Source organism: Strigops habroptila, chromosome 5, assembly GCF_004027225.2.
Source record: "Strigops habroptila isolate Jane chromosome 5, bStrHab1.2.pri, whole genome shotgun sequence".
Lineage (NCBI taxonomy): Eukaryota > Metazoa > Chordata > Aves > Psittaciformes > Psittacidae > Strigops > Strigops habroptila.
Window position 1 is genome coordinate 2758599 of NC_044281.2, and position 13952 is coordinate 2772550.

At 45.5% G+C, this 13952-nt stretch overlaps 1 protein-coding gene across 1 annotated transcript in view; it reads right to left on the reverse strand.

Annotated features, from left to right (window-relative positions):
- Positions 1–13641, reverse strand: part of PCNT (pericentrin) — an 89532-nt gene extending 75891 nt beyond the window's left edge. Inside the window, 3 exon segments of the mRNA XM_030486583.1 lie at positions 992–1156; positions 4841–5398; positions 13469–13641. Of these exon segments, the coding sequence (XP_030342443.1) occupies positions 992–1156; positions 4841–5398; positions 13469–13525 (780 nt within the window). The 5' untranslated portion in view covers positions 13526–13641.
- Between the last annotated feature and the right edge of the window lie 311 nt (positions 13642–13952).

Below are 13952 nucleotides of genomic sequence, written 5' to 3' on the forward strand. Positions count from 1 at the left end.
GTACATTTGTAATCACAATCCTCACGTAACTGTTTCTAAAGACTTTCTTCATGACCATGCCACTAGAGCAGGTCAGAGTTATCATCAGATCTGAAATACATATCATAAAAAATAAGTATCTGTTAGGTGTTTTTAACTTTAATGGAGTTTTTTTACTCATACTGCTTGTTTCTAGAATGATTATATCAAAATATTCCCACAATAAGCTTTCTACTTTATTTTCTATTTGAAACTATCACGATTACAGATACAGTTAACATTATCTCTCATATCAGTGTTTCGTGTTCACACAGACCTGTATTGTTATACACTTACATAGCAGATCCAGCAACCTTCACCCCACTGCAAGCCTCTGTCAGCTATGTTCCCACATGCCTCATAGAATCCTAGAATGGTTTGAGTTGGAAGGATCCTTAAAGCTCCTCCAGTTCCCACCCCCTGCCACGGGCAGGGACACCTTCCACTAGAGCAGGTTGCTCCAAGCCCCTGTGTCCAACCTGGCCTTGAACACTGCCAGGGATGGGGCAGCCACAGCTTCTCTGGGCACCCTGTGCCAGAGTCTCAGTTCAACAAACACCAGATGGACCTGCTTCTGATGGGAATTTCTTCATGTTATACAACAGTTGAGTAACAGAGTTGAAGAGCAACCCTTCTGCAACAGAAACTGATGGAGCAATTTCAACAAATGAGCAAATTTTCAAGAGCCAGAACTAAATCCTTGTTTCATTTAAATACATTAAAAAAAAAAAAAAAAAAATCTTAAATTAGAAGCAGCTGTTTTGCTTTAGCTGAATATCATTCCCTTCAGAAGAATAAACTTTTAATTCCATAATAAAGTGTAGTTTCAGTCCTAAAGCATTAGTGCTACTTCACACTCAAAAGTTCCTTACAGGATCTTCCTCCTGAAAGTACCACCTTGGCTTGCATGACCACACCAAACCCCTAACTACCTACAATTCCTAACTATAAAGGCACTTTAAACAGTTTTTACCTTTTGAGAAGACTCGAGCTGCACTTCCAAGTCATGTGCTTTCTCACGCAGCATCTCCAAATGTGCATTTTGCTCTCTGAGACAGTTCTGAAACAAGGACATCTGTTGCTGGGCTTCTAATACTTCATTTTTCGCAGAGCTTGTACTCCTCAGCACCTCATTAACCTGAACACATAAAGATACTCACAGTCATAAGGAAGTTTATGACAGAACTCCTACACAAGTCTTGCTGTATGCATAAAATACACTGTACTCATTTACTACAGATTTACCCTGTGTCTTTCACTCTCAGTGAGTAAGAATCTCCCTAAAAAGTCAGACAACACCTACCCTGTTTTAGATACTATTACTTACCATAAAGACATAAATGGACTAGATGATCTCCAGAGGTCTCTTCCAACCCTAACAATTCTGTTAGATAATTCATCTCTATGAAACCTCCAAAATGAAGCGGGACTTCCAAAAGACTGGACATACTCATAGGAGGCCAGTGAACAAAACCTGTCTTCTCTGCAAAGGATTTACAGCTCAACACTAAAGAGTTTTCTTTTCACCTCCCTCCAAATGAAAAGAGAACATTCACCCTATGTGAGTAAATTAAAACACATTTTATTAATTATTAAAACTTTTTTCTAAAGACTTTGCTAAGATCAAGAAGATAACATTTAAGACAGTATTAGTTCTTTCATCTGTTATCGAAGTTGACATGCTTCCACAAACAAATATTACTGGCCTTATTTAGAATATACCCAAAGTGCTATTTAGAGGCTTTACTGTTGTCTTTCAATGGCTTACGGAGCAAATCTCAACAATCATCTGTAGAGTAATTTTCACTAGTTCCACATATTTGTCAAGAGTACTAAGAATTGTCAATAGAAAGCAGGATTTTTGTTCTTTTCCAAAATTTCATTTAGCAGAGGATTTCTTTTCCAAGGCACAAGCAACCCCTTCAAGTCAAGCCCTGAACTTCACGAAGTCCCAGGTTTTATTTGCAGTTCTTTTTACCTCCCCTTCTTATCCAACCATTTCAGCTATATAATCCCTCCTAGCACCGTTGCTATCTTGCAAACCTGATATAGTGAGGAAACAGAACTATTCCTTCAAGGCTCCTGAGACAGCAAATTTACAGGTGTGCAGAGAGAATAGCCACTAGAACACTGAGCATCACCAAAAACAAATAAAGGGGTTTAGTTGGGTCTTTTGTTTGTTTTTCAATTTAAAGTAGATGAAAGGCTGCAGTATATCTCATTATCCAGGGATTAGATCCATGCTCAACTTGTGGCACTGAAGCATGTTCCTGTGTGTTACAGGGGCTGCATCAACTGTCTTCATGTTATTTAAAGCTCCTTTCTTGAGGCAAGACACCTTACCACATTACCTTAGCTATACTGCAGATAAATATTCAACACACTGAGTTTTTATGGCCTTTAACAGGAAAATAAAAAACAGGTACAAAGACAGGAGCTGCTCCAGTCAGTCCTGTGGTTTCTCGGGAGCAATATTGTTACAATTCTCACAGAAGAGACAGAATCTTGTATTTTATTTTAAATACTTTTTTGTTTTTAACGTATGAAACAACGAAGGAATGAATCTACTTTTCAATTAAAAACATCATTCAAATTTCTCTGAACAAGGTCCATGATTCCACTAAAACCAATTCTGTTAGCAGCAATTTTGCAGCCAATATATGTATGTACATGTAAGTACCTGTTTTACATTGTAAAATAGTGAAATATCATTTTATCACATTGACTAACAATACTCTGTAACTAATTATTTTAGTAACCTATTATCATACTCTTCTTTGACATATATATCAGCATCTTTTACTAAACACGTGTTCTTTCACTCTTATTTCAGCTGCATGATCATTCAGTACATCCCAGTTGGACGAGTCAGCACTCCCCTGGTGAGCAAACAAATGGAACAAACACTACATCATTTTAAATAGCCATTTGAAAGATACATAAGGAAAACCAGAATTATTTTAGAAACACCCTAAGCACATGAGCCACAAAGGTCCATGTTGTGACACAACATACCAGTGAGAGAAAGACTTTAATGCTAAACTCAGCTGGTCCTCCACAGCCAAAAGAATGAAATTAATGTAAATCAAATTAAAATTACTATGAATGTCTACGGGAAAATTTAGGGCTAAGTCTCCCCATTGAGATTCAATGTTTTATCTTCTGCTCCTGTGGCTTGCAAATATAGTTGAGCACTCTTGCATCAACTAAGAAATATTAGTTTACTAACTGAGAGGAGGTTAATGGTGGTAAATGCTCCATCCCTGGCAGTGTTCAAGGCCAGGTTGGATGGAGCCTTGGGTGACAAGGTCTAGTGTGAGGCGTCCCTGCCCATGGCAGGGGGTTGGACTAGGTGAGCTTAAGGTCCTTTCTTACTCAAACTATTCTATGATTACAATTACTTAACAAACGTGCTAAAATCACTCAGATAATTACAAAAGCAGTACTATTTTCTGAGGCATATACTTAGCTTGGTATCTTGAAAGATATTTACCTCTCACTAAATTCACAACAAGACAAAGATGACTGTAGCACTCTTTAAAAAACATAGCCCAGAGCCCTCCCTGTATTTTGAACCTGCACAAAGTAGTTTCCAAATTACTCCTGTCTCCCTAGAGGTGCCCTCTCCACATAACCTAGAAAGCAATCCCATTTGCTGTGCAAACCAGCTATTTGAACAAAAGCTGCTGAGAAGCAGTAAGTGATTTTTGTTTTGTTTCTTTAAGTTCACATGAATGTAATAAGGGCACTGCCATGGTCAAGTGCCAAAACACTTTATGCTTTCTCTTAGTGCAGACAGCTTGGCATGAAGCTTCATAAAAGCCTTCGCAATGCTAACAATATGTTCAGGATATCCTGAACGTAGGGATACAACAGAAAGTGGGATAACACATGCAAATGGCACCCTCTGTTATTGCAGGCTTGCAAACACACTAGTTTGATGCTCTGGTTGTATGTTGTGAAGACACACCAACAGCTGGAGAGCTGCTGGTTGTGCAGAAGGCACTGCCTCCCCAAAACTCGCCAGTCTTTGCATAGACAACATGCTCAAATGCACTGGGAAACTACTTTTTAAACAAGCTCCCAGACCAAGACAGATAGTTTGTTATAGCTAAAGAGCTGCCTTGTAGTTTCTGAGCTTGTGAAACTATCATTAGCTAATCACTTCTGAAGCAAGCTAGATTCCTATAAAATAACCCCAAACCTATTCAAAACTACATTTTGCTTATTTTTATTACAGGACAGAAAGAGAAAGCACAACATGGCTGTCTAATCCACAGCTGGTATAAAACTAAAACTGAAACACAACATGAAGAAGCAGAGTCCCATTTTAAACAAGTTTGTCAGATAACATAAGGTCTATACTGGCTTTACAATGGCTGGGACAAATTCTATTATTTCAGAAAACATTAAGCACATTTGAGCCAGCAAAGTAAAATAAAACCAAACTAATTGTGTATTTTAAGGTCCTGGCAGTTTTGCTCATCTACTATGCCCCTCAGTCTGGATTTGCCATTTCACAGAATCACAGCCACGTAAGTAGAAGTCTGCCCAAAGAGAAGTTCATGGCAGTGAGAAGTGAAAGACCCTAATTTAGCAGGCTAACAGAAGACTGTCCAGTCCATATAATGGAGATGTTTCAGTAACTGACATCACTTTGTAAGAGAGTTAATTATTACAAGTGAAATACACCAGTTTACTTACTTCTCAGTGACAGCTAGTTGACAGTCCCAGAGAGCTAATACCCAGTTAAGTAAAACAAATCACCTGGAATACTTGCTATCTGCAAACCAAGTGAAACACAAGAAATACTAAGATTTACCTCTATCTCTGTTGCTGTCTGTAGCAGGTTGGCATCTTCAGCCTTACTCTCTTGTAGGTTGGCATCTTCAGCATAACTCTGTAGTAGGTTGGCATCTCCAGCCTTAAGCTCTAGTAAGTTGGCATCTTCAGCCTTAAACTCTAGTTGGTTGGCGTCTCCAGCCTTAAGCTCCAGTAGGTTGGTGTCTTCAACATAACTCTCTAGTAGGTTGGTGTCTCCAGCCTTACCCTCTAGTAGACTGCTGTCTTCAGCATAACCCTCTAGTAGATTAGTGTCTTCAGACTTACTCTCTAGCAGGTTGCTGCCTCCAGCCTTAAGCTCCAGTAGATTGGTGTCTCCAGCCTTAAGCTCAAGTAGGTTGGCATCTCCAGCCTCAAGCTCCAGTAGATTGGTGTCTCCAGCCTTACCCTCTCTACCCTTACCAGCGCCTTGGGCCGCTAGTGCGTACTCTTCCTGCGGAAGGTCATGCGGGTGGACAGCCGAACCCTTCCTCTTCGCCGTCTTTTTCTGCGACTGCGCGTTGTTGCCTTTTGCTTTTCGTTGTCTGAAGTAAGCAAACTGTGCAGAAAAGATTGGAAGAGGTAGAGGGAGAGGTAAGTGAGGAAAAGGAAGCAGGACCACAAGATTAACACACTCATGGGTGATGAAGATCCTATCTTGATAAAATATATACATCTGCAGAAAAACTGCTTTATCTTCCTACTTTCTAAACATTCAGCACATACTGGATAACTGTGCAATTAAGCAAGAAATCTCACATCAGTACCAAAGACTCAATTCAATAAGAGAATCCAATTTTACTCAGTGAAACTTTGTGTGTCAATGACAACACCAAATTACAGCAAGACAGGTTAGCAAAGGCACAAGTTGTTAATATACTAGAATCATTAGCAAAAAAATCATCATCGAGCAGTCTTTCTGCATGAACAGCAAAAACAATAACCCCCCTCCAAATGCATCTAAACAGATCTTTGCCAGTGTAAGCTTCAAGATTAAAATTAACGGAAGTGAATCCTCATGCTCCTTCCCTGCCACCCCCTTAAGAGAATCCAGCAAAACTTCCTAGCCAGAAAGCAGCCGACAGGACATAAATAGAAAATCAATTAAGCCAGGTCATTTTAATATCTTCTGTTGAAGAATCAGATGCTCTACTTTATCAGACTATCACAGCTCGCCGAAGCACCAGGGACTTGCAAAGAATGTCACTCCCAGAATTTATTACCCAACTTTCCTTAGCACCTTAAGCAGCTTGAAAAGGATTATCAGATTTTCAGCACTAGTATTGTGTTTAGGCAGCATTTCTGATTAACATCTCTCTCACAGCATAAACCCAGACATCCTTCTCATGAGAAAAAAGCCTTCTCCAAGGTTACAACCACAGGTTATCAAGTGTTAATATATCCTTGTGATGAGATAAAACACAGAATCAAATGATGATGGGATGCAAACATAATCACCAAGTTCTACCTGCAAGACATACAAAAATACATTGCTTGACAGCTTGGTTTTCCTTCGAAACAGCCACCTTGCAGGAAAATCTTGTGTGTTTCTCTCCTCCAACTTATGCAGTGGATTTATTTCAGCCCTTTCTCCTTACAGCCATACCATTATAGCAATATCTACCTGCCAGCTTAGCTACTCAGCAAATACACAGTTACATACCTGCTACACTGAGCAGTCTGTTGAAAAGACACATTTGCAGAAAGTCATCAGTTTCTTACCAGCAGTTCAGATGCTTATGTACAAAGAGCTTATTTTTAAGATTCTGTTCTGTTATTTCCATAGTTATTAATATTGAATGCAGATTAAACACAGATTGTGTTGACTTTCATAATAAGCAAAATGAACAGAGCAGTAAATAAAACTGCAGTGAGACACAAACACTACTCTCTGAAATCAAGTGTTAACTCGAGCACTTACTGATGGCAGTATCTGTCAAAAATAGCTATTGCACCAATTAACCTGAGAACATGTGGAAAAGGGACAGCAGGAAACCTGCACAGAAATGGAGAGGAGAGGAAGCCGCTTTAATCAGAAAAGATGAGGAAGGAGGAGCAGAGAGAGGCCATCATAGAGAGCAGTTCATTTAATGAAGGGAGACCAAGTATTTGACATTCAAGCACCAAGACTTGCCATGACTGAACATCTAAATGAGTATGAATTTTTAAATGCACCAGTAAAACCAAAACTTATTTTGTCCCACGTATATGGCTTAAGCATATGAAATCATAGTACAGATGATACGTGAGCAGCAGGTCAGGGAGGAGATTCTCCCCCTCTGCTGTGCCCTGGGGAGACCCCCCCCTGCAGTCCTGATCCAGCTCTGGGGCAACAGCACAAGAGGGACGTGGAGCTGCTGGAGCGAGGCCAGAGGAGGCCCCGGAGCTGCTGCGAGGGCTGGAGCAGCTCTGCTCTGGAGCCAGGCTGAGAGAGCTGGGCTGGGGCAGCCTGGAGAAGAGAAGGCCCCTGAAGGGGACACCTTCGAGCAGCTCCAGGGCCTAAAGGGGCTCCAGGAAACCTGGAGAGGGGCTTTGGACAAGGGCCTGTAGGGACAGGACAAGGAGGAATGGCTTTAACCTGCCAGAGGGGAGATTGAGATTGTGCATAAGGCAGAAGCTCTTCCCTGTGAAGGTGCTGAGGCGCTGGCACAGGGTGCCCAGAGAAGCTGTGGCTGCCCCATCCCTGGCAGTGTTCAAGGCCAGGTTGGACACAGGGGCTTGGAGCAACCTGCTCTAGTGGAAGGTGTCCCTGACCGTGGCAGGGGGTTGGAACTGGATGAGCTTTGAGGTCCCTTCTAACACAAACCAGGCTGGGATTCTGTGGTACAAAAATATTCAAGTAACCCAAAATTTTATGGAACTACTAAACTTGTTGATCCGTAGAAGTGTGGAGTCAAACACATTCCAGATTATGGAATCACTGGATGGGGAAAAGCTCTGTTCAGGGCAGTATCAGGTTTTCAAAGCCTTTAATCAGCTACATAAATTGAACTGTCATTGTAAGAATATCATCAGGTACACAATCAGTCATCCGACATGGAGACAAGTGTGTAAATATGAGGAAAGCATCTAACACTGACTCTCCCTCATCCCAGTGAGATCCCATCATTCCCCTTTTGAAGGACTCCATTTTCAGTTTGCTTTCTAGAAGCACGTGCAAAGGCAACAGCTTCACTTTTAGCCAAGACGTAGCATGCCACAGGAACATCAACAGCACTGTCCACTGTAGCACCCAAAGCAGCTCTCTGTAACGCCTGGCCTTTCCGCAGGTACCAGTGTACTGCAACTTCATTTCACCAGGTCCAGGCAGTCAGAAGTGGCAGCCACAAGGCACCGCTGATGTGGTACAGCCAGCACCATGGCAGCATCCCAGAACAAGCCTCAAGAACAAGCCTGCCAGGTTTTGTGTCGTGTGGTCCCTGTGTCATCCCTAACCCCAATCAACTGCAGGAGCCAGCACACAGGGAAACTACAGCACATGCAGCACTGTTCAGCTTTCCCCAGCCTACCTCAAACATAATTTACTGAACTTACTGCTTTACATGCTTCAAAAATTAGGACCAAAAGAATACCCACAGAAAATGAAACAGCAGAAAACCACATCAGCACCAAATCGAAGAGGTTGTTCAAATAAACCTGAGCCCGCCTCTTAGATACAGCAAACATAAGCAGCAAGTGCTCTTAGACGAAAGCCAGGAATGTTTTCTACAGCTTCCTCAAACTGACGAAATGGGAGAACTTCCTAGAAACACCCGATGCTTGGGGAAGAGCGGCTGGAAAGCTGCTCATGAAAAAGGACCTGGGGGTGCTGACTGACAGAGCCGAACATGAGCAGCTTGTGCCCAGGCAGCCAAGACCAACAGCATCCTGGCCTGGATCGGAGCAGTGATCATCCCCCTGTGCTGGGCACTGGTGAGGCCACACCTCAAATCCCATGTTCAGTTCTGGGGCCCCCACTGCAAGAAAGACATTGAGGTGCTGGAGCGGGGCCAGAGAAGGGCAATGGAGCTGGTGAAGGGCCTGGAGCACAAGTGTGATGAGGAACAGCTGAGGGACCTGGGGGGGTTTAGTCTGGAGAAGAGAAGGCTCAGGGGCGGACCTTATCGCTCTCTGCAACTGCCTGACAGGAGGATGGAGCCAGGAGGGGCTGGTCTCTGCTCCCAAGGAACAAGGGATGGGACAAGAGGAAACGGCCTCAAGCTGCACCAGGGCAGGTTTAGATGGAGCTGAGGAACAATTCCTTCCCCAGAGGGTGCTCAGGCATTGGAACAGGCTGCCCAGGGCAGTGCTGGAGTCACCGTCCCTGGAAGCGTTCACACACCGTGTAGACGAGGCCCTCAGTGCCATGGGTTAGTGGTGGCCTTGGCAGTGCTGGGGAGCGGTTGGACTTGATGATCTTAAAGGTCTTTTCCAACCTGGTTGATTCTATGAAAGCATGTAAAATGCAAGAACAGCAAAAGCTTCTCACACACAAGGTATGGCACACACTGGTCTGGAACGAGAGGCACAGCTGGCCAACATGCACACTACCAAACTGAGGTGGAAAAAAAACACAGATAGAAGCACAACACTGAATCTTGGGGTTTGTTCTGTTCCTCAATCACTACCTTGGCCATCAGTATTGCATTTATTAAACAGGTTTAATAAATGTTTAATAAGGTACTGATACAATCCGTATTCAGCTGCCAAATCACGACAATTTCCAATTAGTCACAGAATCATAGAATCAACCAGGTTGGAAAAGACCTTTAAGATCATCAGATCCAACATTTACCCCAGGTGATAATTTAAATACATTTCAGTAATGAAGATTTTATTCCTATATGAAAAAGAATAACATGAGCACTGTTTTAAAGAGGAAAACATTCACATTATATTCCTTTCTCAAGTCATTATTTAACAGACTAAAATCTAAGGGTGCCAAAGACAAGAAAATACCTGGGGGGAAGTAGGAGAAGGGCAAAAGCCTCCCCAGCAGTTCACAACTCCAGATTCAAGCACTATCAGCCAGCAGTTAGCATGACTGCATAGGTTGCTGCTACAAGTAGGTTGCTACAACAGAGGCCCACAGCACATAACTGCTGTGAGCACCCTTGTAGTAATGCAGCGACACAATTCAGGATGCTGATCTGAATGAATACTGAACACTTGTGTATCAGTGCAGACATGGGATCACCTTAAACTGCTGTTGGCCTGCCCCATAGGAAGGAAATACTGTATCTGCTCATGGACATTTCTCCCTTTCAAAACTACATTTCTATTCATGAGGAGGGCAGCAGCAAGAAAACAGGAAAAAAAAAACTGAAAGGAGAAACATTTCCCTACTGCTCTATTATAAAGAGCCTTCAAAAACATGAGCTATCCAAAGGAAGTTTTTGAAGGAAGTTACAGTCCTGCAGCCCACTTACTCAGCAGCATGACCACATCCTACTATGGGCTTAAGAATAATAGAACCATAGAATGGTTTGGGTTGGAAGGGACCTCAAAGCTCATCCAGTTCCAACCCCCTGCCACGGGCAGGGACACCTTCCACTAGAGCAGGTTGCTCCAAGCCCCTGTGTCCAACCTGGCCTTGAACACTGCCAGGGATGGGGCAGCCACAGCTTCTCTGGGCACCCTGTGCCAGCGCCTCAGCACCCTCACAGGGAAGAGCTTCTGCCTCAGAGCTCATCTCAATCTCCCCTCTGGCAGGTTAAAGCCATTCCCCTTGTCCTGTCCCTACAGGCCCTTGTCCAAAGCCCCTCTCCAGGTTTCCTGGAGCCCCTTTAGGCACTGGAGCTGCTCCAAGGTCTCCCCTTCAGGAGCCTTCTCTTCTCCAGGCTAACCCAGCCCAGCTCTCTCAGCCTGTCAATGTTAAGAACATGCAAAGGACTACACCAAGTAAGACCAAAGGTGCATTTATTCCAGTAATCAGCCCAATATGAATTTGTTCCATAAATTAGCTCTACAATTTCAGGTATATAAGTAAAAATACAAAAGCACAAAGCTATACCTGACAGAAGTTGGGTATAAGCATAGCAAGGAATGTGTAGCTCATACATTTGCCTTCCAAGCCCTAACATACTATTTTTGTGTTTAATAAGCTCCCATGAATATTGCTTCCATTCATTTGGCCAGGGTTTTTTGAAGATGGTCTGGTGCAAGAAACCTGCCAGCCAAGTAATAGATCTCTGTGACATTTTAATGAGCAGAGGGAGCACTACATCTATCTTTACCTTTCTAAACCCTTTCCTCTCCTCTCAGTGTACCACGTATGTGATACCAGGGAACAGCAACCTTGATAGAGCTGCTGAGAATTTACCTGTCTTAAATGGTAAGATGAGAGATATTTAGCACATAGTTAAGAAAGAGATACTAAATGCAACATTGGCTCTGCACACATAACTTGAAACGTAATGCAAGTCCCTGCTTTTTTTTCCCCCCAATGGCAAACAACAGCTGTACAACAGGTGGAAACCAATAACTTATTCAAGGCAAGTCCATCCCATTTTTCTAAACTATAAACAGACACAGCACTTGGAGAAGGGTTACAAACGTTAACACAAGTCCTGCCACAGCTAATGTAACTTTTCAACCTGAAAAGCTCCTGTTCTCAAAGTGTTCTCTCTTGTTATTAATCCAAACACTAATCTTACAATGGTTCTCCAGCAAGGGATTGTGTCCACACAGCGTGTAACGAGGCTGTGAGGGCAAGCGGATGAGGAGCTGCTGAGTGCGAGCAGGGAGTGCGGCAACCACGACTGCATCTGGGTGGGATACACCAGGGACAGGCCCACCATGAAGCTGTGCCAGTGCAGCTACAGCCACAACCCCACTCCCTTCCCACTAACTCCCTTTTCCTTGCCTTCTGTGCAACATGGGGAGGAGGGAGCTGAAAAGATCCGAGACAGACAGCACAGCAACAAACCACCTCTGACCACACCAGCTCGATTTCCAGACAGGTCCCTTGCAGAAAGGGCCATGACCCTGTGCTTTTGGGAGAACCACTAGGAAAGGTATTAGGAGTGAAGAGGCTGTAGCACATCATGGAAAGATCTAATCTGTCCAAATCCCCCAACACCCTGTGCAGCCTCAGCTAACCCTTTCTAGCTACAGTCCCCCATTCCAGTCCTCCTGGGATGGCGAGAACAGGGAAAAGCCCGTAGCTGCAGACAAGCCAGTCTTATTTAGCAGTAGATTCCCAGAAAGGAAACATGTGAATAACAGCTCAAATCCTGCACCTTGGGTCAGGGTAATTCCCAGCACAAACACAGGCTGGGGGGAACTGAATGGAGCAATCCTGAGGAGAAGGACTTGGGGGTGTTGGGTGATGAGAAGCTCCCCATGACCCAGCTTCAGTGTGCGCTTGAGCCCAGAACCCCCCCTGTGCTAGGCTGCACCCCCAGAGCGTGAGCAGCAGGTCAGGGTGGGGATCCTGCCCCTCTGCTGCGCTTTGGGGAGCCCCCCCTGCAGTCTGATCCAGCTCTGGGGCAACAGCACAAGAGGGACGTGGAGCTGCTGGAGCGAGTCCAGGGGAGGCCACAGAGATGCTGCGAGGGCTGGAGCAGCTCTGCTCTGGAGCCAGGCTGAGAGAGCTGGGCTGGGGCAGCCTGGAGAAGAGAAGGCCCCTGAAGGGGACACCTTAGAGCAGCTCCAGTGCCTAAAGGGGCTCCAGGAAACCTGGAGAGGGGCTTTGGACAAGGGCCTGTAGGGACAGGACAAGGGGAATGGCTTTAACCTGCCAGAGGGGAGACTGAGATTGTGCATAAGGCAGAAGCTCTTCCCTGTGAGGGTGCTGAGGCGCTGGCACAGACTTTTCCCAGAGAAGCTGTGGCTGCCCCATCCCTGGCAGTGTTCAAGGCCAGGTTGGACACAGGGGCTTGGAGCAACCTGCTCTAGTGGAAGGTGTCCCTGCCCATGGCAGGGGGTTGGGACTGGATGAGCTTTAAGGTCCCTTCCAACACAAACCAGCCTGTGATTAGTAATTGGGCATTTCTAACCAGTTTCTTGAAGAAAGCAGTTTTTATTTAAGAGGATAATACATATCAGGTGTTAATCACATAGTTACAAACAATAATTACTACAAGGTCTCTCAACAATCCTACCAAACTACCCATAGCTGCAGACACAGAGCAGCTCAAAGCTTGTGAAGTGTTCCCTGAGGGCACAACTGCTAACAGCCCAGCCCAGCCCAGCCCAGCTCTCCAGTAACCCACCTGCAGACGCACAGGCAAGAGAACCAGCCACTGCGGGAATAAAACCCAGAATACCTATTTTGGGTGAGAGTCTCACTTGGAAATACAGTAACTGAACGGAATCCTATATAAAAATAGGAGAAATAATAATAATAAAAAATAATGAAATAGGAGAAACAATAATAATGATACAAAACCAACCAACCTGAACCACAACCAAACAACACCCCCCAAAATAACCCAACAAGCAGAACCGGGGGGAAGACACGTGCATTATTTTAAGCAAATCCTTGCTCACTAAAGCTAACGTTTATCTACCGTCTGTACCCGGGGCAGGCAGAGGCGACGCCGCGGGCGGCTCTGAGACACCCCGGCCGAGGGCACCGCAGGGCGCTGGGAGCCAGGCCGGGACCTGCGCGGACCCCCCAAGCCAGGACCCCCCGCTCCACCCTCACCTTGGCCCTGCCGGCTTCCAGCTTCCGCCTCCACGCCTCCTCCTCCTCCGCTTCCATGTGGCGGGCGAGCGGCGCACGCTGAGGCGGGGCCGGACCCGCGCCCCTCGCTGCACCCCTACCCCACGGGAGCGGGAACACACGCTCCGGTCATGGCCGCCCCAGGGCTTTGTCCCCGCCCACCCCGGCGGCTCAGCCAACCGCGAGGCGGCTCTCACCAGCGCTGGCCAATGAGGACGCAGGGGCTGGCCCAGCCTCCCGGAGCAGGGAGGAAGCTGTGCCGTACTTGGTGAGCCCCGCCAGCCAATGCCCAGAGGAGCCGTTAGGCGAGCCCCGCCCACCCTGGGATTGACAGCGCGCCCCCCGCGCCGCCGCTGCTGTCCCCGCCCCCTCCGCAGCCACCAATGGGAGAGGGGCAGCCCTCAGCCCGCCCTGCGCTGAGTGGACAGTTTCAAACGGGCCGCCAGCCACGGCCCCGCCCAGGGAT